The 24,790-nt window shown below is 52.9% G+C and overlaps 10 protein-coding genes across 10 annotated transcripts; 6 read left to right on the top strand and 4 right to left on the bottom strand.

The window, feature by feature from the left end:
• Positions 1-363: 363 nt before the first annotated feature.
• On the top strand, positions 364-5,131 carry AYL99_10832 (hypothetical protein; the record flags this gene model as incomplete). Its single annotated transcript, XM_018842338.1, has 9 exons — positions 364-456; positions 510-887; positions 960-1,453; positions 1,500-2,425; positions 2,769-2,779; positions 3,058-3,986; positions 4,037-4,114; positions 4,165-4,411; positions 4,457-5,131. The coding sequence occupies 9 exons, from the start codon at positions 364-366 to the stop codon at positions 5,129-5,131; spliced, it is 3,831 nt and encodes a 1,276-aa protein (XP_018688499.1).
• Positions 5,132-5,544: 413 nt separating this feature from the next.
• AYL99_10831 (hypothetical protein) lies at positions 5,545-6,956 on the top strand (the record flags this gene model as incomplete). The annotated part of the gene is made up of 2 exons (XM_018842337.1): positions 5,545-6,403; positions 6,481-6,956. The coding sequence occupies 2 exons, from the start codon at positions 5,545-5,547 to the stop codon at positions 6,954-6,956; spliced, it is 1,335 nt and encodes a 444-aa protein (XP_018688498.1).
• A 537-nt stretch (positions 6,957-7,493) lies between these two features.
• On the top strand, positions 7,494-8,027 carry AYL99_10830 (hypothetical protein; the record flags this gene model as incomplete). Its single annotated transcript, XM_018842336.1, has 1 exon — positions 7,494-8,027. One exon carries the CDS (start codon positions 7,494-7,496, stop codon positions 8,025-8,027), a length of 534 nt encoding a protein of 177 aa, XP_018688497.1.
• Positions 8,028-9,219: 1,192 nt separating this feature from the next.
• AYL99_10829 (hypothetical protein) lies at positions 9,220-10,097 on the top strand (the record flags this gene model as incomplete). Its single annotated transcript, XM_018842335.1, has 2 exons — positions 9,220-9,379; positions 9,430-10,097. The coding sequence occupies 2 exons, from the start codon at positions 9,220-9,222 to the stop codon at positions 10,095-10,097; spliced, it is 828 nt and encodes a 275-aa protein (XP_018688496.1).
• Positions 10,098-10,586: 489 nt separating this feature from the next.
• Positions 10,587-12,146, top strand: AYL99_10828 (hypothetical protein; the record flags this gene model as incomplete). The annotated part of the gene is made up of 2 exons (XM_018842334.1): positions 10,587-10,703; positions 10,761-12,146. 2 exons carry the CDS (start codon positions 10,587-10,589, stop codon positions 12,144-12,146), a joined length of 1,503 nt encoding a protein of 500 aa, XP_018688495.1.
• A 1,118-nt stretch (positions 12,147-13,264) lies between these two features.
• On the bottom strand, positions 13,265-15,238 carry AYL99_10827 (hypothetical protein; the record flags this gene model as incomplete). Its single annotated transcript, XM_018842333.1, has 3 exons — positions 13,265-14,379; positions 14,431-14,477; positions 14,535-15,238. 3 exons carry the CDS (start codon positions 15,236-15,238, stop codon positions 13,265-13,267), a joined length of 1,866 nt encoding a protein of 621 aa, XP_018688494.1.
• A 605-nt stretch (positions 15,239-15,843) lies between these two features.
• On the bottom strand, positions 15,844-17,655 carry AYL99_10826 (hypothetical protein; the record flags this gene model as incomplete). The annotated part of the gene is made up of 1 exon (XM_018842332.1): positions 15,844-17,655. One exon carries the CDS (start codon positions 17,653-17,655, stop codon positions 15,844-15,846), a length of 1,812 nt encoding a protein of 603 aa, XP_018688493.1.
• Positions 17,656-18,501: 846 nt separating this feature from the next.
• Positions 18,502-19,291, bottom strand: AYL99_10825 (hypothetical protein; the record flags this gene model as incomplete). Its single annotated transcript, XM_018842331.1, has 2 exons — positions 18,502-18,917; positions 18,970-19,291. 2 exons carry the CDS (start codon positions 19,289-19,291, stop codon positions 18,502-18,504), a joined length of 738 nt encoding a protein of 245 aa, XP_018688492.1.
• A 1,385-nt stretch (positions 19,292-20,676) lies between these two features.
• On the bottom strand, positions 20,677-22,587 carry AYL99_10824 (hypothetical protein; the record flags this gene model as incomplete). The annotated part of the gene is made up of 2 exons (XM_018842330.1): positions 20,677-21,150; positions 21,241-22,587. The coding sequence occupies 2 exons, from the start codon at positions 22,585-22,587 to the stop codon at positions 20,677-20,679; spliced, it is 1,821 nt and encodes a 606-aa protein (XP_018688491.1).
• A 616-nt stretch (positions 22,588-23,203) lies between these two features.
• On the top strand, positions 23,204-24,745 carry AYL99_10823 (hypothetical protein; the record flags this gene model as incomplete). The annotated part of the gene is made up of 2 exons (XM_018842329.1): positions 23,204-23,662; positions 23,720-24,745. The coding sequence occupies 2 exons, from the start codon at positions 23,204-23,206 to the stop codon at positions 24,743-24,745; spliced, it is 1,485 nt and encodes a 494-aa protein (XP_018688490.1).
• Between the last annotated feature and the right edge of the window lie 45 nt (positions 24,746-24,790).

Raw genomic sequence — 24,790 nt, 5'->3', positions numbered from 1 at the left:
GGGCCAGGATGGGGAGGGTGATGTCAAAAGCCGTCTCGCCGTGCTGGTGGGCGAGGGAAACATCCAGGAACCCCGGACACGATCAGCCATCTCGTTTCGACAAGGTTTCAGTGCGGGGGTTGTAGTGTGCTTGGAGCGCGTGGCGAAATGAGAAAGCCAAGTCAGCTTCGTTGAACACGCGGGTAGAGTACCCGTCATTGTGCATGTTAAGGGACGGCATATGTCCCACGATAGGAATAGTTCAGAGACGCTCTATTCTGCAACATCCCCTCCATAAATATCAAGGGGTTCCGGCTGCCGGAGGATCAGAGCCGATTCAAGTTCCTGACACGGAGTCTTCTGGCGAAATAGAGGTTGACCACGATGGCATTTGACCACGGGGATACCGCGAAGCGGTTAAAGACTCTCGACATAGGTTTTAATGGTGTTTCGGTGTCGACTGACTTTCAGGGAACGGTATTAATCGCTTTGGCGGTGTCAAAAGGACGGGACGCTGACAAAGACGACAGATCCTGCAAATAAGCACATTCCATCCGAAGCATGGCATTGTTCTCGCCGAGCCCTATGAGCAGTTCGATGGAACCAGGTTCAGGGACACTCCGTATGTACGGGAGTACCGAGCCCGAATGCTGAGGTCCATCAAGACGGGCAAGCCAGGCTTTGGATTGCGTTTTGATGTCGAGTCCCAAGACGCCCAGATAACCCTAGATGGGTTGGGACGAGCAACAATATCTTTCTGTACAGCTGACGGCCTTTCGATTACGACATCTTTGCGCGTCACTGAGGATGGAGAGGTCATTCAATATTCCGAGGTGAGGTCTTCTTGCAACTCAACTTCCCAGTTGAAGTACACAATGGATTGTGGTATCAGTGTCAACCGGGCATCGGTAAGTCTATCGTGTCGAAATATGTCGATATAACAGAAGCCCTCCAGCTCTTCAACGCTAACGCTGAATCAGTATGGACAACTCACTGAAGGGGGACCGATTCCCATCCCCAAGTCAGAGAATAAATTCAGCTTCGCCGATGGTGGCCGGGGGTTTTTGATCACCAACGCCCCCCTTGGTGCACAACTTCAAGGACATATGGAAAGCAACGGTCAGCCGGTCGACATGCACGAGGCTATCCAAGAGAAGACATTTGTGGACTGCCCCGTAAAAGGAGCATATTCTCAGACACTGGAAATCCCGCCACGGGCATCATGGACACTGACAGCAAAGTTCAACTTGCGACCGGCAATAAGTTCTCAGACGTCTCGCCGTCCGGACACCTCACCTGCAGTTGGACTGCCGCTGCTCTGGCGAGACCAAGAGACGACCAGCAAATTGATCGTCCGCCGGAATCTTGAGTACATCCTCGGTAATTGCGCGGTCCCGTTGTCGCCTTCTCAGGATGCCGTTTGCCTCCTCACAGATCACGTTGCTTTACCGCTCGGTTGGATGAGAGACAACTAGTAAGCATCAAGAAGTCTTTTATGGGTTGCCGCTGACTCCAAAAAGTTGGCAGATTCAATTCTTAATCCAGGTATATCGGAACCTAGGTAGATTATCAGAGGGGGCCACTTGTGCGGCTTACTCTGAAGTGATCAAGGCCACAGTGAAGGGCCATCTGACCTGGATTTTCCGATATGCACAACGACCCCATAAATTCTGGCATCGATCATATCTGACGACAGGTCGGCCCAAAGATGGGGCCGTTTTCCAGCTAGACCAACAGTGCTATCCGCTACTGGAGATCTGTGACTTCTGGGAGACCTTTCCAGGGGAGCAGACGTTTGTGGAGGAAATCTTGAAGTCGGACGCTGTGGCTCAAGTCTTGGACCTCATCGAATCGAAGAAAGACCCGTCCACGGGACTCTTCCCGACCGATGAAACTCCAGGCGATGATCTAGTGGAATATCCGTTCCACTTCTCGAGTCACGTCTTGCTATGGCATGCGTTGTCTAGGCTTGCGAAAGTGATGACGCAGGTGACGGGTTCTCCGTTGGGGAAGCGAATGGCAGCCTTCGCCGAAGATGTGCGTACTGCAACATTGAAGCACTTCCTATGTTTTGATCCAATGCGAGGTTCGTCCACTTTCTCGTACCTCGTGGATGGGTTTGGTCACCGGACATTTTACCACGATGCCAATGACCTGCCAACCCTCTTTGCTCCCTTGTGGGGCTTCATCAGGACCAGCAACGAGAAACAAGCTTGGCACAGCACTATGGAATTTGCCTTCACGGATGCGAATGAGGGAGGATACTATGGAGATGGGCCCTTTGGAGGTCTAGGGAGCGTTCATACGCCCGGACCGTGGACACTGGGCTACTTCCAGCAGTGGAAGTATGCTCAGATGACTGGCAATACCCAGGAAGAAGCTGTCGCATGGAAGAAGATCTGTGGTGTGATGTTCTGGGATGGGACGTTTTCAGAAGCAGTAAAAGGTGAGTCCGGAGAGTGTACGAGTAAGGCCTGGTTTAGCTGGCCGGGGTCGATGATTGGGAGCGGGTTGCTCCAGCCGGGAGTCAGAGAGAGGTACCTCTAGCCCTTACCTCGAGGAGAGTGTCCAGGTTCAAGGCATACAGGATGAATGGGTAGATATGGAGTGCTCAATACTGGATACACAGACAAAGCAGCGAGGAAATCAAAGAGCTCGGCAAACCTTCTCCACAAACACATATATCGTCGAGGGCGTCGCTTCGTAGCTGCAGCTTTTCTTTCTTCAGTACATAGTTGGCACCACCAAGCCTCGTCGTTTTTCTCTCACCTTCTAATCATCGCATGCAGGGAAGTCGAAGGTGAGTTCAGGTGGCTGTGTGCTATGGATCATGGATCGCCTGCCAGTCAACCCGAGGCGGAATAGAATTGCACCGGAGCTACGGAAGAGAGTGGCACAAGCGTAGGATCTCCCCCCCTGCCTCTTGCATTGCTTGCTTGCCTGCCTGGAACTTACTCTCCGCTTCTCGAATCAAGATGCAATAATTGCAATGTCAAACGCGCCAAATGCTCCGGCGGCCAGCCATGCGAACGATGCCGCAAGTCTTCGCGCGAGTGTTTGTATCCTGAAGTCGTGCAGACCGTCTCGATCCCACGTCGGGAGCACGACGCGCTCAAAGCCAGGTGTGCGTTGCTGGAACAGGCACTCGCAGAAGCCATCCCTTCGCAACGTGAGAGGGACAAGTTGATGCAACATATCCAAGCAAAGCACAGTTCGCCTGACGGATCACGTGGCCAACATTTGAGTCGAGATATCGCCGAAGACACCCAACATCTTCGCGAAGGGCGAATCCTTCAAGATCCAGATGGCACAATGCGCTATCTCGGTGAATCTTCAGGAGCCACTTTTCTCAATCACCTGCGAGAATACATGGCGACGGTCTTCCCACAGGCGTTTGGAGCTGCTTGGGCGGGCGCCCCGAATCCGGATGCGACGGCTTTCATCTCAGCACTAGGGAAATACCAAACCCACGATAGCAGGCCTCTGCTAACTTCTACGGTCGACCCTCACATATCGGCGACAAAGGAACAAGCTGCCACGATGCTCTCGGAATTTCAACACTCCGCCCAGGATGGTGAAGGGACTTTCGCTTCTGGTGGCATCTATTATTGGATCAATGCCCGAGCTGCTCTGGACGAATATCGAGGTTATGTCGACGGTGTGAGGTCCATTGAAGCCAGTCCCAATGTCGTGACCGCCAATGCCGCGTTTGCCGTTGCTTGCCAGTTCAATTCAAAGTGCGCACCGCCTTGGGAAACTGGATTTGGACAGACCTTCTTCGCGAGAGCAAAAGGCCTGCTGGGAAATCCCCTTGACCACTCAGTCATCAACGATGCAACCGTCCTGGCTCTTCTAGGGTTCTACCTGCTCAATAGTAATCGTCGTGATGCTGCATACATCTACGTCAGCATCGCAATGCATATTCTTATCGTCCACGGAGTCCACCGAGCCTGGATGGTCGACGAACAAGGCAAACGACTGTTTTGGACTGTTTATGTCCTGGACCGGTAAGTCCGGAGCTCGATCGTTGGCCTTCAGACTGACTGACAAGTCCCAGTTGGCTGAGTTGTTTGATGGGCAGACCGGCTCTCATTTCCGACGACGCGATCAAGTTAGACCTGCCGCGCGACTCAAGGTACATCTAGTTTCGTCAAGCTGTGTACGCGATGGGCTGACCAATGAAAGTGGCCTGCCTCCTCCAGATGGTCTTCGTGCTCATATTGAGCTTGCCAGAGTCTCAAACTACATAGTCTCGAATGTGTATGATGTTGCACGGCAGAGCGAGGAACCCCTGATGACAACCTTGTGCATTCAAAAGTCTCTGAGACTATTGTCATCCTGGTCCGAAAATCTCTCTGTCACAGTGATAGGTACAGAGGAAAACTTGAGCCGGGACCGAGCTGTTGGGGAACTGCACATGGCGCACAATCAGGTGAGGTGATTGAAACGCCCAGGGACCATTCGGCTGACGTCGTAGCTTATCATTCTGACTGTCCGACCTTTACTGTTCATCAACGTCAAGCGAGTCACAGCAGACATGCTTTTGAACGGCCGCACAACAGGTCATGAGATAACGCACAAGACTGAACTCGATCTGTGTGCTGATGCTGCGAGAACAAATGTCCGTCTGTGGCATCGACTTTTGAACCTGCAACGACCTGCAAGGCTGTCGGCTTCTAGCGTGCATTACCTGTTCAACGCTGCTCTCGCGTTGCAGCTTTACCAGCTTCTGGGCCACGGCGAGGCACAGGACTATGAAGATGTGGGTTTCGTCATTTCCATCCTCGATATGGACCACAGCAGCAACAAAGAGTACGCAGCCGATTGTGCGGGGGTTCTCACCGACTTCAACTCGTTGACGGCCAAACTACGCAACGTCGATCTGTTGAGGGCGGTCTCCCGAACTGAGAATGTGCGCGAACGTCCCCATGGCCTGCCATCTAACTCTTCAATCATACTCTCTCCGAACAGCGAGACCAGTCAAACAAGTTACACGGAATCTCACAATCAATACCGATCTGATTCTAGCGAACTCAAAGTCGACCGCCCAGACTTGCCCCCTTACAATCATCAAACTTACAATGAGCTGCTTTCTTGGTTACAAAGTGATACTCTCCAGCAGAAGTTTGACTTCCCGCATCGCTTTGGTTGAGCTCGTGCTCTGACAACTGGATGTTTTGAGAAACGTCCGTCCTAAAAACCCCAATGGCTCTGGATAACATTGGATTGAACCGTACACGAGGTTTGACATGTGGATCACGCCATGTCACACAGGTAATAGGTATTGCCTGGCTGATTTTTCAACGCAACCACTTGCCAACCCGATACTGGCTTATGCGGACGAAATGGCTGAGGTCACGTGCTATCAGCCAGCCATGACTTTACATAATGTCCCCTGCCATTGATTATTGGCTTATGCTTCGCGCCTATCACCCTATACCTCAACTGGCAGGGAGCCAATGAGCACAGACATCAATATCGTGCCTCGTCTCCAGGATATATACTGTCCTCGTCTCCTCCAGCTCGCAGATGCCAAACAGCTTCGTAAATTCAACCGCTTCCACGATGGCTTCTCCTCACAGCCCCGTTGATCGGTTTCTGCAGGGCATCAACACGGCAAATCTCGAACTCATGTTGAGTGCCTTTGCACCGGATGCTGAGGTCATCGACGATGGAAAGAGTTTTACTGGAGATTCGATTACCATGCTGTGCGAGCATGGAATCATAGGTCACCAGGCAAGAGTCAACATACTCGAACGGGCGGTTCAAAATGACGACAAGACGCGCACCCACATCATGATGGAGGGAGACTTTGGCAAGGAATTCGGCATCCACGAACCTTTCGACTTGTTTCTTGTGGCCACGGTCAAGGACGGCAAGATCACACACCTTGATATGGGCGATGTGGATCCTGAGAAACCGACAATGCGGGCAGTCTATGCCTCAGTGGCGAGCCCTCAGGACCCATTGTCATCAGTCCGGGTGGGCCAAAGGCATCTCCCAGAGCCGAAGGAAGGGTGGGTCCGGGTGAAGATGCAGGCGGTGGGACTGAATTTCCACGACATTTTCACGTTGCGAGGGCTGCTCATGCATGAGGTCCGCTACCCAATGATCTTGGGTAATGAAGGGGCCGGGGTCCTTGACGATGGAACTGAGGTTGCCATCTATCCAAACATGGGTGATCCTGAATGGAAAGGGAATGAGACCATCGATCCTAAAAGGCATGTCTTCGGCGAACTTGTCCAAGGGAACCTGGCTGAGTATGCCATGATTCCCAAAAGAAATGCTGTGCCCAGGCCAAAAGGGCTGGATGCGAAGTCTGCCAGCGTTATGGGGATCGCCTGGCTGACAGCTTACCGCATGTTGTTCACCCAGTCACGCCTCAGAGCCGGACAGACCATGCTGGTACAAGGATCATCCGGTGGTAAGCACCCAACCCAGCGATATGGATTTACTAGGCGATATCCTGCGTGGTGGTAGCTGACGTATTGCGATATGCAGGTGTGACGACGGCGCTCATCCAGATGGGTTCTGCCGCTGGTTTTCGTGTATGGACAACAGGCCGAACAAAAGCGAAACGCGACCTCGCAATCTCGCTTGGTGCACAAAAGACTTTCGAGCCTGGCGCAAAGTTGCCGTATCTCGTGGATGCTGTGTTCGACACTTCGGGGGCATCGACAATTTCACACTCTCTAGCCTCTGTCAAACCAGGAGGGACGATCGTGTCGTGCGGAATTCATTCAGAGGGCGCTTCGCCAAATGTCACGATCGACTTGTTGCATCTTCTGGCAAACCAGATCACTTTGACAGGGGTCTACACGGGGACGCGCGACGAATTCGTCAACCTGCTAGATTTTGTGACCACGGCCGGGATCAAGCCGTACATTGGGAAAGTCCTACCTTTAGCCAAGGCGACTGAGGGACTGAAGGACATCTGGGAAGGTAGAACAAATGGGAAAATCGTAATTGAGATTTGAGGAAGTGGGAAAGCGAGATGAGCAAACACGCGAAGGCGGATCCTGCCGGGTCTAACAGTCACTAGAATATAATAGGTATAGCAGCTGAGCTCATCGCTTATCTACAACACGTCTTCACCGACCTCGTCTGCTGTTCGAAGATCTAGGCCCAAGAGCTTGCAGCTCATGCATAAGGATAAAGAGAGAAGCTCATTACAGTGGTGTCCCGCACTCACTCAACCTGTCATGGTATTCAGTCTGCTTCCTATTTCTTCTGAGCTCTCTCGATCGTCGAGAGAAGGACTACTCCTATGGCTCTATGGACCGGATTTCCCGCTGGCACGGGGCTGAAGCCAAAGGAGATAAGTCTAGAGCCCCGGAGGCCACTCAAATGCAAAGCAAAGAGTCGTGACTTCGAAAGAAAACTCTCGTGCAGGTTCATCATTCCCGAGGAGGTACAGTAGGGGTCTCCATTACGTCCTGTGGCAGAGAATCTGACGTCGGCAGATCCTCGACAATTTGGACTCACAGTACAAAGGGCCATCTGTTCTCTTGACGATGCCTTATGAGATTCTTCTCGTTATCTACGAAAGTCTGGGGCACGCCCCCTCTCAGGTTGCCCTGGCGCTGTCCTGTAAACGGATGGCGATTGTGGCTCGAGACGTCCAGCTGTCCCTCTCGCCCACGTCGCCAAAATATGCAGGCTTCCTCCCCCGGACCGTCTTTGATGTCCCGGAGCTCATGACTCAATTGAAGCCATGGATGCCCAGTGACTTGCGCTTATGCAACCACTGCCTCACCAATAGACCTCGGCGCGAGGAGTATTGGGACACCATCATGGGCTGCGAAATCAGCAACTTCTGGGTCCAGAAGACCGGGTGGAACTTCCACAACGCGAGCTGGCACAAGCACGTCCACGACATCTGCCCCGCGTGCCATGCTTCTTGTACCCTGAGCGACTACGTTGATTGTGACGGTTGTCGCGCCCTCGGACGCCTTGGCGACGTCGACTGGACGAGAGTATCTGACTCCTGGCGAAGGAGGACAGAAGAAGAACTTCGAGCCGGACACTTTGCAACTGGCCCTGGGTGAAGAAGTTTCAAGTCATGAAAGCTAAAGGACAGGCCCAAGGACTTCAGTCGGATGCCACTTTGCTGTTCGCCTTGTTCTCAAGGGGCCAGCCGACTTTGGATACGTCCCAAATCCTTATTTGATTGATCAGATCAATGCTCAGGGTCGAGATGATCTATTCCACCACATGACCGCCCTGCTTAAGCTTCGGAGGACTCCCCATTCTCGTGAAGGTCTAGTTGACAAGGTTCCTTGGCCAAGAAAGAGTGTAGGGGGAGACATTCAAAGAAACAAAACGAAGACATCCTTCAGACAATTCCCCGCCGAGGTCTATTCGTTTTCGATATTGTTTGCTCAATTGCCGGACCTTTTGGACGCGTTCCAGGGCGGTGCAGGAGGGCGTTGACGACCTGCCATCGAAAATCGTTGGGGCGGCATTCCAGTAAGAGTAGTGCCTTACCTGTGCTCAATTTCTAAGCATTGGGCTGTGCTCGACTCGCCCCGAGGGTCCAAAGCGAGATCAGTAACGCAACACTTCGGTGGCTTTACTGTGCAATGTGGTCCCGTTGGAAAAGAGGTAATAAGAGACCGTCACTCGAGCATACCCATTCACCCACAATTGCAAGAAGCTGCTTGGGGGCGATACAAAGGATAGCCATGGATTGACGAATGCATGTCTTTCGAGCGTTTCTTTGGCTCCTGGGCGATCAGGGGTAAGAATTCGACCTGCCTTGAGTAACACTGGCAATTTCGGCCCCTTTCAAGGCCCACCACCTGGCTTGGTCAAGGCTGCGACAAGCGAATGATTGTTGAGATGACCCGCCAACTGACTAACGAGGTTATCTCGTGCAGAGCTTCCCCATTGAGGTTGTTCTTCGGACTAGCTCTGTGGAGGATGGGGGCCGTGTTCCCATATTCGGAATCTGCCTCATTCACAGGACTTTTTTGTCAGCAACACAAACGGTTTCACGCACCTGACTAGATGATTGACGTCCTCCTGAATACACTACTTGTCGGTGCTGGACGACTTTAGATCGAGCCCAGGGCAGAAACGAATCACCCACCCGGCTCAATGCTGGGTTCCTTGGCCGACACAATGACGGCCCACAGGAGATGAGTACTTAAGCCGAAGGTATGGTCCTGGATCGTGTCGGTGAACAGCTCAAATCGCACTTTTCTTGAGAGTCTGCCACACCCAGAATCCCTGTTCAATATGAAATACTTCTCGGTTTTTGCTGTGCCTACCTTGGCTGCACTTGTCAGTGCTCAATCTGCCCCAAACTTCCCTGTCCAGGTCAACAGCAACCTGCGCGTCGACTTCCTCAATAGTTCGACAAGCGTTAGCCCACCCGGTATCCTGCTGCCCAGAGATGGTACGGACGTTTCCCAGACTAGACATGATATCCGTTGCTGATATATGCAGACGTACTCGATGGCCCGACCGTGTATGGGCCAGAGAACGCTACACAAGAAGCCACCTATATACTCTTCATGGTGGATGAGGACGTCAATACAGGAAACGGTCCGCGAGTGCAACTGCTCCACTTCTTCCAGCCCAACCTTGTCGGCATCAACCATGCATTATCGGTTCAGCCTCATGCACAAAATTCCACAACGGCGGTTGGCGCCGACTATGTGACTCCCTCACCGCCCGCTGGAGATGGACCGCATAGATACACACTGCTGCTTTACCCTCAACCAGAAGGCTTCACCGTACCACAGGCATATCTCTCTTTCAGTCCACCCGCCGACGTGAATGCGAGATATCCTTTCAACATGTCGGGTTTTGCTGAGGCTGCCGGTCTAGGACAACCTATTGCGGCCAACTGGTTCCGGGTTGTGAACGACACTACCAGTACAACATCCTCTACTTCAAGCGCTACCAGCACGGTTACGGGGACTTCTGTCGCAACATCGGCCGGGACGAGCACGGTCTCTTCAACTTCGGCTGCTTCCAGCGCAAGTGCAAGTGCAAGTGCTAGTGCTGCAGCCAATTCCGCCGCAGCTCGAGATGAAGTGCGCGGGAGTGCGAGAGAGTTGATTGTGCGACTTGCCATGGGCATTGCTGGCGCATGGTTGTGGATACTGTGATTTGGGTCAGAGATCGGGTATTTGGCTTGTCTGAATTGGTCCTGCGACAATACATGTATAGGTGAACAGCGTGATATATTGGGACGGGAACAGGATTTCTAGTGTTATTATACAGTATTTGGGAGGCACAATGCTATCAGATAATAGTACTCGGTACAGAATAGTCTTCGGGAGTCCTTCCTCATCAGGCCAGATCGGGCAACCTGCCTGTCTTGTCCATACCCACGGCTAAACGATTTTCCGCAGCATCGGTTTCCCCTCGAACCTCGGCTTTCAAAATCCTCGATGGCGATTCTTGGAATTGCTCATCAGCCAAACAACTACTACCACCGTACTTATTACCTACGTCGTCAAAGGCTCGAACTGCGGCCGAGAGCGATAAAATCCCGACTTTTATCCTGCCTTCCTTATCCGTTTTTATTTAGACATGCCCTGCACAAGGCGAACTGGTCTCACTCCTTGACCACACCACCACCCCGCCTGGCAACGATGGCGGATGCTCTCTGCGGGCCTTCGAACCCGCTACAGACGTTGCAAAAACATACACAGGCCGATCGAACGCTGCAGCAAGACCGTCTTGTCGGAAACAGACAGTCGCCTGGACAGGTGAGTCGACCAGGCCCTTCTTGTCTGCTATCGGCCGTTGACCTGTGACTTTGGTAGGGCTTCCGCACCGCCGACCCTCGAGCCGGCGCCCTAGACGCAGACTTCCACGCCTTCGAGACCTCTGCACCGCACCCGTTCCAGTTCCAGCAACCCGAGCTGTTCCATCCTCAGAACCATGCCCCATCTGCTCCAGCAGGGTGGGCCGCCGATTTCCAACGGCTCTCTATATCCCAACCGCAGCCTTTGCCCGCAGGACAGTTTCGCACCGAAGCGCCGCTGATCAAGTCCACAACCTTTGGCGGATGGCAACATGAATTCATGCGACAGAGGTCGGGGTCAGGCACACCGGTTTCGCAGGGGAAGCAGGCAGTACGGGATGTCCCACAGTTGACCAATGCCGGCATGTTTCAACAGTCGTCGATGATGGACTACTCCCAGCCCATGTACCAGTCATACTCTGGGGGTCTGCAGCAACAGCCGCAAATGCCGCAGACGGCGATGATGTCTATGGAGCAAAAGGTCCAAATTTCCGACGTGGATTTCGAAGCCGCCTTCGCGGACGCGTTCGCCCACGCTCAAGAGATGGACCAACAACGCGCATTACAAGTTGCTTCGGACCCGGATGCCATGATCTCCGAGACGGATATACACCGACCCGACGAAACGGAGACTGTGCGGATAGGCAGCGACGCCATTCATTACCGCGAGAAGGCAGACCGTACGGCAGATCAAGACACGCGGGACGCTGATGAACTAGCCCGCACCGCCGGGCAGCTTCTCACAAGCGTATCACACGACAACAGCGAAAAGTTCCAGAACAGCCAGTTTCTGCAGCTGATGCGGAAAATCAGGGATCGCGAGGTCGAGGTACAGGGGGACGAATTGCAAGAAACCGGCAGGTCGACGTCAACACCGCTATCAGCACAAGAGAATCGACAAGCTGACAAAGGGACGACGAATCAGCAGTCGTCGCATTTTGAATTCCCCGACATGGACGCCGTGTATGCGCCTACCAACACGAGCGACGCCTGGGCAGAGCCGGAATTGGACCAGAACGCGCAGCACCGCTACGCTGGGTCGTGGGACTATCCCCCCGCCAGCGCCCCCGAGTGGAAAGCTGCTCCAGACGTGACGGCGCACGACCCCCAGGTGCTCCAACGGTCGCCTTACACGACTTATGGGTTCGATGACGACCAGTACCCCGCCGCGCAACCGCAATCGCAGTATGAGGCGCTCCACCCGGGCGGGAAACTGTATCCCGACCAGTCGCCGCGTCTCCAACGCGCAGCCGTGGACGCTGCAGTCGCTGGTGACGCTGAGATGAGCGGAGCCGTCCCGCCTCCTGTCGACGGAGGTGCGCAAGACGGTGCTCCTCTGGACAAGCGCATCTCGGCAAGCGACTTTGACTACCTGGATTCGACCTGGTTCAACTTCCACCGATAAATTTGATTTCGTCAGTTTGGAGTCCCCACCTTTACGACCCAGATGCCGAGAGAGGGGGAGAGGTCTGCGTGCCGGTGTCCTGATCCTCTTCGCCACACGAGACTGGGCAATTGCAGCAACCTGTTGGCTCGTGATTAGACGTGGGCGTGCATGGCTGACTGGGATTCTGAAAGCGTATTGTTCGTGTCCGTGGTGACTGACGTGTCCGTCTGACTACGACTGACTACACGACTACATGACTACGTACTTACACAACACATGGAGGTGCCTGCTTTGTACAGATTAATGGCCCTTTATCAGGATTAGATGGTTGGCACGTTGGTTGGTTGGATCAGAGGGGCGAGAAGGAGGGAGAGGGAGGGAGAGGGAGAGGGAGAGAGATTATTATCATTTACTATCATCATCAGGGTCACTCACTCACTCCCCTGCTAATAACTAACTCACTCGCTCACTCACTCACCTAACCACCCATCACTCCCGTACGTACTTGGTCCGCCCACTGCTACTACTACTACTACGACGGGCTGGCTGGGAAATCGAGACTTCGGATGCAAAATAGCGTCGACTAATTATTGGAGTCATGAATGAATGTATGATTGAGAGAGAACGACGAACGAGGAACAATGAAAAAGAACTAACTAACTAACTCCTCCGGACTAGATGGATAGATGGTAGGTAGTTGAGTAAGTATATACCGTGAAGGAAAGAAAAGACTGTTGCATCTCATCTCATTTCGTTTCGTTTCATTGACCGCGTTTCGTTCTTTCTCGTAGTCTAACTAATAGATCACCTGAAGTCCTGGGAATGTGAGGTATCCTGATACCCAATCCAATTCAATCCAACGCAATCAATCAATCATTCAATCAATCATTTACTGAACTCATCACTGCTCCTTTCGCCTTTCCCTACAAGCATCGAGTGAGTCAAGGGAGTCAAATGACGAGGACTACCTGTACAAACACCCCCAGTGGTCTCGTCGCCTTCCACTCCCAACCAATGAAACATGATCGAGACCAGACCAAACGACTTGCTCACCCTATGGACATACATACGTGAATGATAGGTCTCTTGTCAAGATCCAAAAATCTCAATATACCGCGTAGATATTGAACCCAACTTCAACCACCCATCGCCGCCGCCGCGGCAGCTCCCGCGTCCCCTTCGGTAATGACCCAGAGCAACGACCAGTTCATGACGGCGATGCTCGCCATCACCCACCACACGGCACCGACGCAGTTTCCCCCGAGTCCCAGCCCCAACCCCCATCCTCCGAGGGTCGGTCCCAGGGTTCGGGCTCCCGAAGAGACGCTCTGCGCAAAGCCGTGGATGGTGCCTAGCACGCTCGGATGCGGCGTACAGTTGTTGATAAGAATCGTGGAGCCGGGGAGGGCAAATGTGCGGGCGATGACTTGGAAGGCCAAGACCACGGTAAGTGTAGGCCAAACCAGGTATGCTTTATTAGGGAGCAAGGCCAAATACGGCATCGTGGCGTATGCGAGGACGGAGAAGGGAAGAAACCACCTGTAACTCGGCAAGGTGCCTAGTTTCGAGTTGAGGGACGGATAGAGCAGAATCTGGAGCGGAAAGCCGATGATGCCGATGATGGCGGTGGCGAGCCCGACACGGTCGGAGCTGAGGCCGAGGCCGCCGGTGAAGAGGAATGGTAATCTCGCATGGGCGTTGGTGGACCGGGGTGCCGGGAGAAACAGGAATACCAGAGCGTTGAACGCCGACACATGCATTGCAAGGAAGTAGTGGTTAAGCAGAGTGAGGATGACGTTCTTAGTGAAGATCTGTCGGAATGATAAATTTGGTTTCCATGAAGCGGGTTTGGTGTTCGTGGGTGTTGTGGCCGGAGTCCTTGATGACTCGGGATCTCGGTCTTGATCGTCGTCGTCGATATCCTGCAACTCAACCTGGTTGCCAATTTCAGAGTATTCGTATTCCTGCTTGCCCCGGCGGAAAAGAGTCCGGGCCAGATACTTGCCCAACCTTCGCCCGTAGTCCGGTCGGTCCTTCAATGCCACGTGGGTTTCGTCCAAACCCAGCACGAGGAGCAGAGCAGATGCCAGAATGAACATTGAGCTCACCACGTTTGGGAGAGCGTAGGGGAAGGAGGTCATCCAGCCAACTCCATCCTTCCCGCCTATCAAAGAGCCTGGGCCGAAGACAGAAGGGAACGAGGTTATCGGGTCTGCCAGGAAGCCACCGAGGATAGGGCCAATGACCACACCTGTGAGTCGGTCAGTTCGACGCCAATATAGAGCGTGCTCTCATGACTTACCAATGTTGAAGCACATGGGCAACAGAAGGAATGCCCTCGACTGGTATCTGTTGGGCTAGTTAGATCATACAGTCATGGTGGGAAGTCGAAGGCGGAAAGACTACTTTTTCTCTTTGATAATTTCGCTGATCATGGTTCTCATGACGCCCACGTTTCCATTGAGACAGCCAGCACATGCTCGGAAGAACAGTGCTTGGGCAAAGGACTTCGAGAAGCCGACTCCAATGCAACTGATACAGGTCCCGAACAAACCCACCAGCAAGACTCTTTTGCGACCGATCCAGGGCGTATCCGCCGCTCGTCCCCACCAGACTGCTGTTACGAACTGAGCGGCGGCAAAGGAGGCGGTAAGCATCCCACCCTGACTGGCAATCGTGCTATCCGGAAGGCTTGGATCAAAGGACCGAAGCTGGTAGAACAAGTATGCCGCAAGAGACCGTTCCGTCAGAGGCTCGGAGAGTCGAGCAAAGGTCAGAACGGCCAATTGTCCCTTCTTAGGCAAGGACATCCATGTCACCGGTGCTTCTTTGTCCGACTTGTCAGGCTGTCCGTCAGCATTGGCCTCGGTCGCTATGGGGTCTTCCTCTTCGTCTATGAACGAAGGCCGACGGGCCCGCGAGGAGATACCGGGGCCCAGGCTCGGTCTGACTGGGTGTTTCGTGACATTCTTGCCGTCGAGTTTCTCAAAATACTCTGTGCTCGAAGTGGCGCCGTCGAGCGCCAACGACACATCTGAAAAGCGGGTACTGGTGCCCTCTACATCTTGCCTGCCTGGGTCGTCAGGAATGCTCAACGGCGGTGAGGGCATTCGTTGGGGTCAACTTCGGAGGTTATCATGTGGAGCACACAGACTCGCCAATCTGGGTAACGTGGTACAAAAAGGCTAAGAGATAAGTTGGCAGAGCAATAGTCAGCAACAAGATATGGAGTGAGCAAGTGAGGATGCAGCATCAACTCATAACAAAACAAGAAACGTGAGGGAAGAAAGCTTGTAGAGATGACGAAGGCAAGACGCAACGACGGCGACAAATGGCGTGCAAGAGCGAGTCACTTTTTTTTTGCCATGTTTTCCATGCCGCTTCACCCGGCGGAATTCGGCCGGACAAGACTAACATCAATAGGGCTAAGCAATCGACGAGGTACATGTAATACCTCTCCGCGACAACAGATGCTGGGCTGTCCAAAGGTCTTCCATTCAACAGAGCATCTAACGAGGGTGTTTGATACATCAGGATATCGAGCGAGGCTATCCAAGTCACGTAAGTTTTCCCACACCATATTGTCTGTCTCGTGAAAATTCCCACCAAATGGCCCGTCGCCACACACCCTTTCCAAACAACAAGCGATTGCCCATAGTGTTCGTCCTCCAGTCGTCACAATAAGTATCCCCCATATCATCCACAAAGTCACCAGTCATATGTCATGATACGTGCTGTTCTCTCGTTTCTCATCAACTTCTTCCGGCCTGTCATCCTTGTATCTCTCAAACCTCTGTTGCCAATATTCACCATCCTCCGAGCTCATGCTCAAAAATCTCCCACAGAACTCACTCATGCTCCTGCAGGGCCATTGGGTGTTTGTCGTCGAGTTCAGAGAATATTTGTTGCCTTCCTTTTCTGCGAACGAGCTCCGTTGGTCCCCTCCGATTGGATTTGGAGGATGGCGGTCTGTTGTCCCATATGCATTCTTTTCCGCCACACGTACAATTCTTTCCAAAAGCGTCACCCATCTACTCAACTCAGGGGCATCCAACGTGCACGCGTGCTGCCGAAATTCGACTGTCGGCTTGATCTGCTTCCAACTCGTTTTATTACGTGCTAAATTGACCAGATTCGCAAAATTGTACATATATCCCCGATGTGGATTGCCATGTGCATCGCTATGTTGTAATAAAGCCACCAGGTCAAAGATGTTGTCGTCGGGATTGAAGATGGCGTCCCTGATCCTTTTGGTTGAGGGTTGTATGGCTCGCTGTGATAGTTGCTTTCTTAGAAACCGCGCGTTGGAGCTGACATTATCGGCTCCAGTGTACTGGGCCTCGAAAGCGAGAACCACTCGTTCGTTCTCCGCCTCTAACTCTTCGTCGGTTGGCTCGGGCGGTGGTTCGTAGGGACCGTGGGGGTCGAACTCTTCATCTGCGTATTCGTCTTCGACTTCCACTTCTTCGGAAGTCGGCTTCGAAAGTCGGATGCCACAGCGACTTCGAGGGTGGCATCTCGACAGGAGATCTTCGTGGAGGATGAGGATATATGCCAAGTGCTGAAGCAACAATATAGGTATATCTTCCGGTTTCGAAAAATTGAATCCAATGTGCACATGCGCACCAGCCCAGATAGATTCGAGAGTCGAAGTTTCCTTTGAGACGAGAGCTCGTAAATATTTTCCAACTTGTGAAAAAGCTTCCGTCTGTCTCGCCAGTTCAAAAACTGGCGATATCAACTCTATTCCATAGCTATCCCACTTCGGAACATCATCCTCCGCCACTCCCTGAGTAAGCAAGTGTTCTCGGAGCTGACTTCGAAGCGCTCCAACAACCGTATGATCATTTGTCATAGTCCATTCTGTGTAGTCGATCAGACTCTTTCGAAGTACAGCTCCTTCGTCGGCGTGATGGTGTTTCGTCAGAGGAATCTTTGCGGCCTCATGAGAATCTCGACAGTGGGGATCGGGTTCGAGCCATCCCACAACGCTGGAGTGTAGGCCTTGTCTGTCAAAGCAGTTTCGAGCAATGAGAAGGGGTTCCGCAACATATCGTCGCACCCATTGCTTTCTATTGTCTATTCTGTTGAAAAACATGCCCTTGTGGAGCTTGGATGTGCACGCCATGTCCGTCTCCGGGACATGTAGTGCCCACGACGGGTACCTCCATCGACAATCGTAGGCAGGATTTGGGTTAACATCGTGTTCGATAAGAGAGCGATGTTCATAGGCTGTAAGCTTTTTAATGATAGTAGCGTCTAGATCGTATTCCGATATGACAGATTTCAAGAGATCCTCCTTGAAAGCTAGAACAAATTCAAGCTCGATTCCAAAATGTGTAGCACAGATCGCTGTGTCTGCGCCAGTCGCACAGATGCCAATAGATCTCGAGTTTTCAGAGGATGCCGGAGGCGTTATGTGGCTGCTTTGTACCCGCTCAACTGTCGGGTCGAAGGATTTGCTTGGATGTCGTGATTCATTGGGGTTTGTTGAGCTAGCCATGTCGTATTCTAGATTGTGAACCATGGTCTAATAGTCAGGTAGAGACGGCCTTATCAGACTAGAAGCTCGACACCTGTAAAAGAATGTCCTCTCGAGTTGAGTGGCCTTAAGGACTTTCTGGCGGAAGGCGAAATCACGATCTCGACTGCATGGTTGGTTTCAGCGGAGCCTCTTTTGACACACTGGGCGTTTTCGATGTGTGAAGCACGACCGCTGGCTGTTTGCGGTGGTGCCACGGTTCTGGACCCACAATGAGAGCGGCCCGTGCGAGTATACGCTGAACCAGAAAAAGGAGGAAGTATACCACAAACCAAACATGCCGTATCCGGTCAAGCTTTGTTTTGGTAGAGTCAAATTCCTCGCGTTGGTGCGCTATGACCATAGAGTCAGCTCTGCACTCTAATTCCACGGTGACTGGGCAGCGATCGAATCCTGCAGAAGCCCGATCACCAATCTGCCTTTCTCACAGTACTGGGTCAAGATCCATCATTCATACCATAGTAACTGGGACGGGGCTAACTGACGGACTTTTTCTGGATATTATGCCACGCCGAAGAGGTGACGCGATGCCATGCATGGTGCGAGCTGAAGTACATTCGCGAGTCGAACACGAGAAAACGTTGGTTGTCGATCATGACAAATGTCATGTCAATCTCCAGCAGGTTTGAAAACCAGGACTTCGGCGGCTTACATGGTAATACCGCATCCATAGAAATTTTCAAGTTCCAGGGTCGAACAGGTGTAATTTTTACAACTTGCCGTATCGTGAGAGGTGGAGAAAACATATTTCTGAGGGCTGCTGCACAGGTCAAAAGGAGAGTCAACCTGGCTCACGCGCAGTTACAACCCATTTCAACTAGAGGCGCACGCTCAGGGGCAACCATCCTCGGTCTCGCCAGCTGAATGCGAGGTGGACATGGCCGGCGGGAACCATGCCATTGCTTCGTTGACTAGACCAAGTCCCATCACCGAAGGGCCACGGTCCACAAAACCTGACTTTTGGTACATCGGTCGACCTTGGTGGCTTGCCACAAGAATGATGGGTAAATTGTCCTCGGCCGCAATGTTCTGCAGCCACTTGATCATTGCAGATCCGATGCCTTTCCTTTGATAGGCCGGGTCGACGGATACGTGGTCTACGTGCCAATATTCTTTGATGTTTGCAAAAGGTCGAGTGTCATGGGGACCGTTTACGAACTGTGCCCATGCTTTTCGCGAGAGTGATTGATCGGCGTGAGTGTACCATGCGAAGAGGTCCTCCAGACGTAGGAGTCGGAGCTCCAGCTCTGAACCTGTCGTCAGCCAAAGGATTTTCGAGGGGAGAAATGTCTCGGATACCGTTCCAGGAAAATGGCAGCCATGGTTTCTTCTCCGTCTCTGTGTCCATTTTCTTCTGCTTAGTAGAGCTGGCCGATAGATGGCCGACCACCCTCTCTACGCCGTCCCACCAAATGTCATTCTCATCCGACACAGCAGCAAGGACGACGTGTCCATCGTAGAAGCGCTTCTTTAAACGTCTGAGAATCCCCTGGCGGAGACATTCTGGATGTCGGTGACGATGAGGGGCTAGGACCACGGTCAGCTCGTCATAATACATGGCGTCTCTAGCGATGGTAGCCAGGTCTGCAAGATCGGTCGCATGGGCAGGTCGGACATGCATTTTCTAGGCGAGGTTGAGGATTGTGGGTTGAACGCAACGAGGTGCAGAGGCTTCTGAGTCAGAATCAGGGTTGTTACTGAAAGTTTCCAAGACTTCATATAACATTCGCGACCTCTTTTTCACTAATATTTCGATTCTTTCAAGAGGCGCTAAAAGATAAGCTTATTAGCGTTTTTATATTAAGCCAGCTATCTACACTACTTTTCTATGATAGCTACACGCTAGTTCCTTAGCGTACTTTATTAGCGTGCTGGGTGCCGCAAACCTACGTTGGCTCGCTCGGCCAACTTGCCGCTTTTCGCAGCTTGATCTGGCCCTTATTACCACCACCTGCCTCGCCGGCTTGCTGAGATTAGAAGGCTGGCGGACGTAAGGGAAACCGGTACCGATGAGATGGACAAAAGGTATGCTGAGATTTCGCCGTTATGGCTCCAAAAAAATCCCATCAACCAGGCTAAGCTGTGCTATTGTCCCGTGTACGGAGTAATCAGACATCCCCGTCAACGGACGTGTCCAATGTCTTCAGCTTACCATACTGCTAGATGAGACCTATGTCTTGTGCTTTGAGAGTGCTTCAATGTCTTGATCACCATTCGCCTTTCGTCAAAAGGAACTTTGGGTACCTTTCTCTACCCCGATCTAGTCACACTTCTCAACCATGGCCCCCAAAGGCAAGTACAGTGCCTACATCAAGTTTTTGTATCAAAAGTGTCAAGAGTGATGAAGACTCCGACCCATTTCGATACTCTAGAGGTAGATAGCTACGCAACGATGCAGCACACCAAGAAGCCCCTCACATTTCTTTTTTAACTTTGACGCGCTCTGCCGACGCGTGGTCCAGTCCTGTCCTGGCGCCGATTCCATCTCGACTTTCGAAAAGGAGGGAGGCGGCTTCAGTCGGGCTTTCATTTTCACAACAAATAACGACAGAGTGGTCATCGCAAAAATACCCTTTGCCAATGCAGGACCTCGTCACCTAACCACAAATCGAAGCTTGCCACGATTGAATTTTGTTAGTAGCATTGAATTCTACCAATGCAATACCTCTGATCTGACTATGCCACTTGCAGTGAGAAAGCATTCAAGAATACCCGTACCAACCAATTACGACTGGGATGGTGATCAAACCAACGAGATCGGAAGCGAGTATATTATAATGGAGCATTCTCCTGGCGTTTCGCTGCACTCTGTATGGCCCGAGATGACTATTGACCAGCGAGTTCAATGTATCGAGAACATTTATGAACTGCTATGCCCGGTCGATGACATCCATTTTCCAGCTTACGGAAGTTTGTACACAACATAGCAGCACCTCGAGTTCGCGATAGCATTACAGAACAGACAGAACAGCATCAATAATACTAGATATAGGTCTCCTACCAGCTTTATTCACCCCTCCCCTCCACCTGCGGCAGAGCGATGACTTCCCCCTTCGAATTCGTCGTGTTGAGGTTCATCCTGGCGTCCATGGCACTCTTGTCATTGGGCAGAACGAGGTTCAGGAAAACGCCAATCACCGCGGCAATGATGAACGGCGTCTCGACGATCAGGTTGAGGCCCTGCTCGAAGCCCTGGAGGTGGACGTTGGAGCCGCTGTAGTTCAAAATCTGGTCGAACCAGGTGGGCGTGACGATGTCGACGAACCCGATGCCGAGCGCGACGGTCAAGATGAAGCGGTTGCGTCGGGTGAACGGGACCATGCCCAGAACGCGAATTCCGGCTACGGCGATGGTGCCGTACAGGAAGACCTGCATGCCCCCGAGCACGGAGGGCGGCATGGCGCTGAAGACGGCGCCGAATTTGCCGAAGAAGCCCATGAGGATCAGGAAGACGGAAGCCGCCCAGCCTGCTCGTCGAGACTTTGTGGGAAAGATTCGTTAGTCAACAATCACGCAAAGAAAGAATCCACACTCATTAAACTTTGGTGGAAGAAGGAGAATAAAACTCACAGCACAACCGGTTAGCACGATGGTGCCGTTGTTACCGGCTTGGGAAACCATAGGAAGACCCGTGCCCAAGGTACTCATGAGGCTACCGAGGCCATCGCACAGAATGCCGCCTTGGATGCGGCTGTTGAATTCGCTGCCTTCGACGTCGACGCCGGAGATTTCGGCCGTGGCCAGGATGTCGGGCATGCAGCTGACACCTTCACAGATGAACATGATGAGTAAGGGCAGGATCAAGGCCCCGTCCACCGACAGCTTGAAGGTGTGAACCCAAAGAAAAGTGACGACAGGAGCGTTGTCAATGTTCTCGCTCGACCAGTAGCCCGTGGCGCCGGAGACGATGCAGCCCACGATCAAGCCGATCAGCACTGCGGCCGACTTCATCATGGGCGAGCCAAACTGCTCCACCACCACGATGCTCACAAAGACACTGAAGCCGAGGCCAATGAGCTTCGGGTCCGCCCACGGCAGCGGCTTCGGACTGGAGATGTTTGGACACAGCGCGTAGAAACCGGTGCCGTTGTTGCAGTTGGAGGACCCGGCCCAATTCTGCATGCCGCTGTTGATCAGGTACACGCCGACTAGCAGCAGCAGCGACCCCGTGACGACTTTGGGGAAGATCCTGTTCAGAAAGCGCGGCGGGATCATGGACATCAGGATCTGGATCCACACAGTCACGAGCATCGACCCGAGAAGGGCGCCGTACGCGTCGGGACAGGGAAGCTGAGTGCCGTCCGCGGCCACCGGGCAGGTGCCGTTCTTATATCGCATGCCCGTGTAGGTGAAGGCGACGGCGATGATGTCGAACGTATTGGACACGACAGACAAGAGACCTGTCCCAATGAAAAAGGGAGTGCCCCGGACATGGATCCGAGTCACCTGCAGCGCCGTCGCGATTCCCGTGGTGATGAATGCCACCGAAACGAGGTACGAGACCTGGTTGGTCGGCAAATTGAAGGCGCCTGCCGCGACGGCCAGTGGAGGCGTCACGATGGACCCGATCAGGGTCAGGGCGTGCTGCAGGCCGAGCAGGATGGTCAGGAATATGGGCACCTCGTCATTCAGGCCGTAGAACGGGATGGACTTGTCTTTGTATTTGCGGTTGAAAGGCGGGATGTTGGGCGTGACCAGGTACAAGTAGTCGTAGTTGCCGAACCACGCTTCTGTGGTGCACAAGTATGACCAGATTCGACCTGCTCTCCGGCGCAAATCGAGCTTCGAAATCGTTTCTCCACGAGCGACATCGCCATCGGCCGCAGACGGAGCCTCGTACGATGATGAGACCGAAGAGTCCGCGAAACCATAAGCCGTAGTCGTCTCTTCCTTCATGGTCTTGGTCGCAAGGTCCATCTCAGTCTTGTGGGCGGCGCAATTGTAGGATGTGTGCTTTTGTGAACTAAACACTCGGTAGAGACTCCAGAGATTTGAGAAACGTCCTGTAAGTTGGGATTCGTGCCGTGGCTTCCACCGTCCCTTATATGCTCCGACAGAGGCAGATAGATCAATTGATTGATAATGATGTTCAGCATCTTTCACAGAGCTTTCGTACCGAGCTGTTGGATGAGATGATATACACTGTTCTGGAGCCGGGGAGATGTCGTTCCAGATTGATAGATACGGAGCATATCGTGTGGGGCGCGACCCTGATACGAATTCGATAAAGGAGCCCGGTTTTCGTACGAGACCTAGCCAGCGATAACCAACAGTTCGATCGCCATCTCGAGCCTTGTTTGTACCTCTGGTGCGACGAGAGTCCGATTCGTCTTTGGCGACTAGTGGGTGGTACGCACTAGGATTCTTGCTGAAAGTTCTAGATCGCAATCGCTTCAAACGAATCTCCTCTGTACGATGACTTGTGCAAAATGGTGAGGAGAGCTGCGACATATCCCGGGACCCACCAACGATATAAAATATGCATGAAGCGTCCACTGTCTGGTTGAAAGGTCCCTCCCTGTTCAATCCGAAGATGAAGACCAGATCGACGTTGTTCATTCACGCTACCATCATCACCGTCGACCCTCAAAATACCATATGGCTGGATGGTGCGGTGTGGGTTAACGCTGAGCGGATCGTGGCTATCGACAAAAGTGCAGAGTTACTGAGTCGAGTCCCTCCCGAGGTCAAGATCGTCGACGTCTCGGGGCGCATTGTCCTACCTGGTTTGATCAATACCCATGCTCACCTGACTCAGTCCCTGCTGCGAGGGCTGGCCGAGAACGTGTCGTTGCATTCCTGGCTGTGCGATGCCATCTGGCCTCTTGAGGCCAACTATGAAGGGGAGGATGGCTACGTGGCCGCCAGATTGACCATCGCTGAAATGTTGAAGAGTGGCACGACCTGTTTTTTGGAAGCCATGTTGACCCACCGGAGTGGGTTCGACAATGTGGTTCGTGCCGTGGAGGAGATGGGTATAAGGGGTTGTTTGGTACGCCATCCTCTACGATATCTTGAAAACCCTACGGCTCTGAATTAACAGTGTTAGGCCAAACTCGTCAAGGTGGGAACACCTGGCATGCTGGTAGATGCACGCGACAAAGACCTCTCTGGCATGTCCATCGAAAGCGCCTTGGTCGCACACGACAGATACGACGGGTCCTATGGCGGACGGATCCGCGTCTGGATGGCTGCCAGCACCCCCAGAGGCTCAGATGAAAGCTCCCACAAGGCCATTGGGGACGCCTGTGCGCGACACGACATTTCGCTGACCATGCACTGTGCAGAAGCACCAGCAGATCTTGGGATTTATCGCGACAGCTACCACTGTTCCCCGGTCGAGTTCTGCGAACGCACCAACATGATCGGCGGCGAGGGCGAGAGCCGGAAGACCGTACTGGCGCACATGGTGAATTTGGATCTGGAAAGGGACTTGCCAATTTTGCGGCGACATCAACAACACGGCCAATCCTCGCGAGACGATGGCCATATGTGCCGTCCCTCGGTGTCGGTCGCTCACAACCCCAGCAGCAACTGCAAGCTTGCATCGGGCATTGCCCCCGTGCCAGAGTTGCTTGCTGCCGGGATTAACGTCAGCCTGGGCACCGACGGGGCACCCTGTGCCAACACATACGACATGATCCAGGAGATGAGAACGGCGGCCCTGATCCAGCGAGGCAGCCGGAATGATGCCTCGCTCATGGATGCGGAGCAAGTGATCCGGATGGCCACCATCGACGGAGCCAGAGCGTTGGGTTTGGAAAAGGAAGTGGGAAGTCTGGAGGTGGGCAAAAAGGCAGACCTTGTCGTGCTCGACCCATCGGGCCTACAGTGTTGTCCCTTTGACCGGGACCAGATCCTGGGTGGCGGGGTTGATCCTTTGACCACCGTCGTCTACTCTTGCACGGGAGCCAATGTTCAGACCGTAGTGGTTGATGGGCAGGTCCTGGTGGACGACGGCCGACTCGCCGTGGCAGATGAAAGTCAGATCAAGGAAGCCGCACGGAAAGCGGTCAGACAGATCCAGGAGAAGTCGAGCATAGCCAGGTTGACGCCAGAAAGGAAATATCGATGAACTGTATATCGGTTGATCAAAAGAGCAAAAAGCAACAGAATGCAA

This window comes from Fonsecaea erecta, assembly GCF_001651985.1.
Source record: "Fonsecaea erecta strain CBS 125763 chromosome Unknown Scaff12, whole genome shotgun sequence".
Taxonomy (NCBI): Eukaryota; Fungi; Ascomycota; class Eurotiomycetes; order Chaetothyriales; family Herpotrichiellaceae; genus Fonsecaea; species Fonsecaea erecta.
Note: the sequence above shows the minus strand (reverse complement) of the source record. Positions and strands in the feature narration are given on the sequence as shown.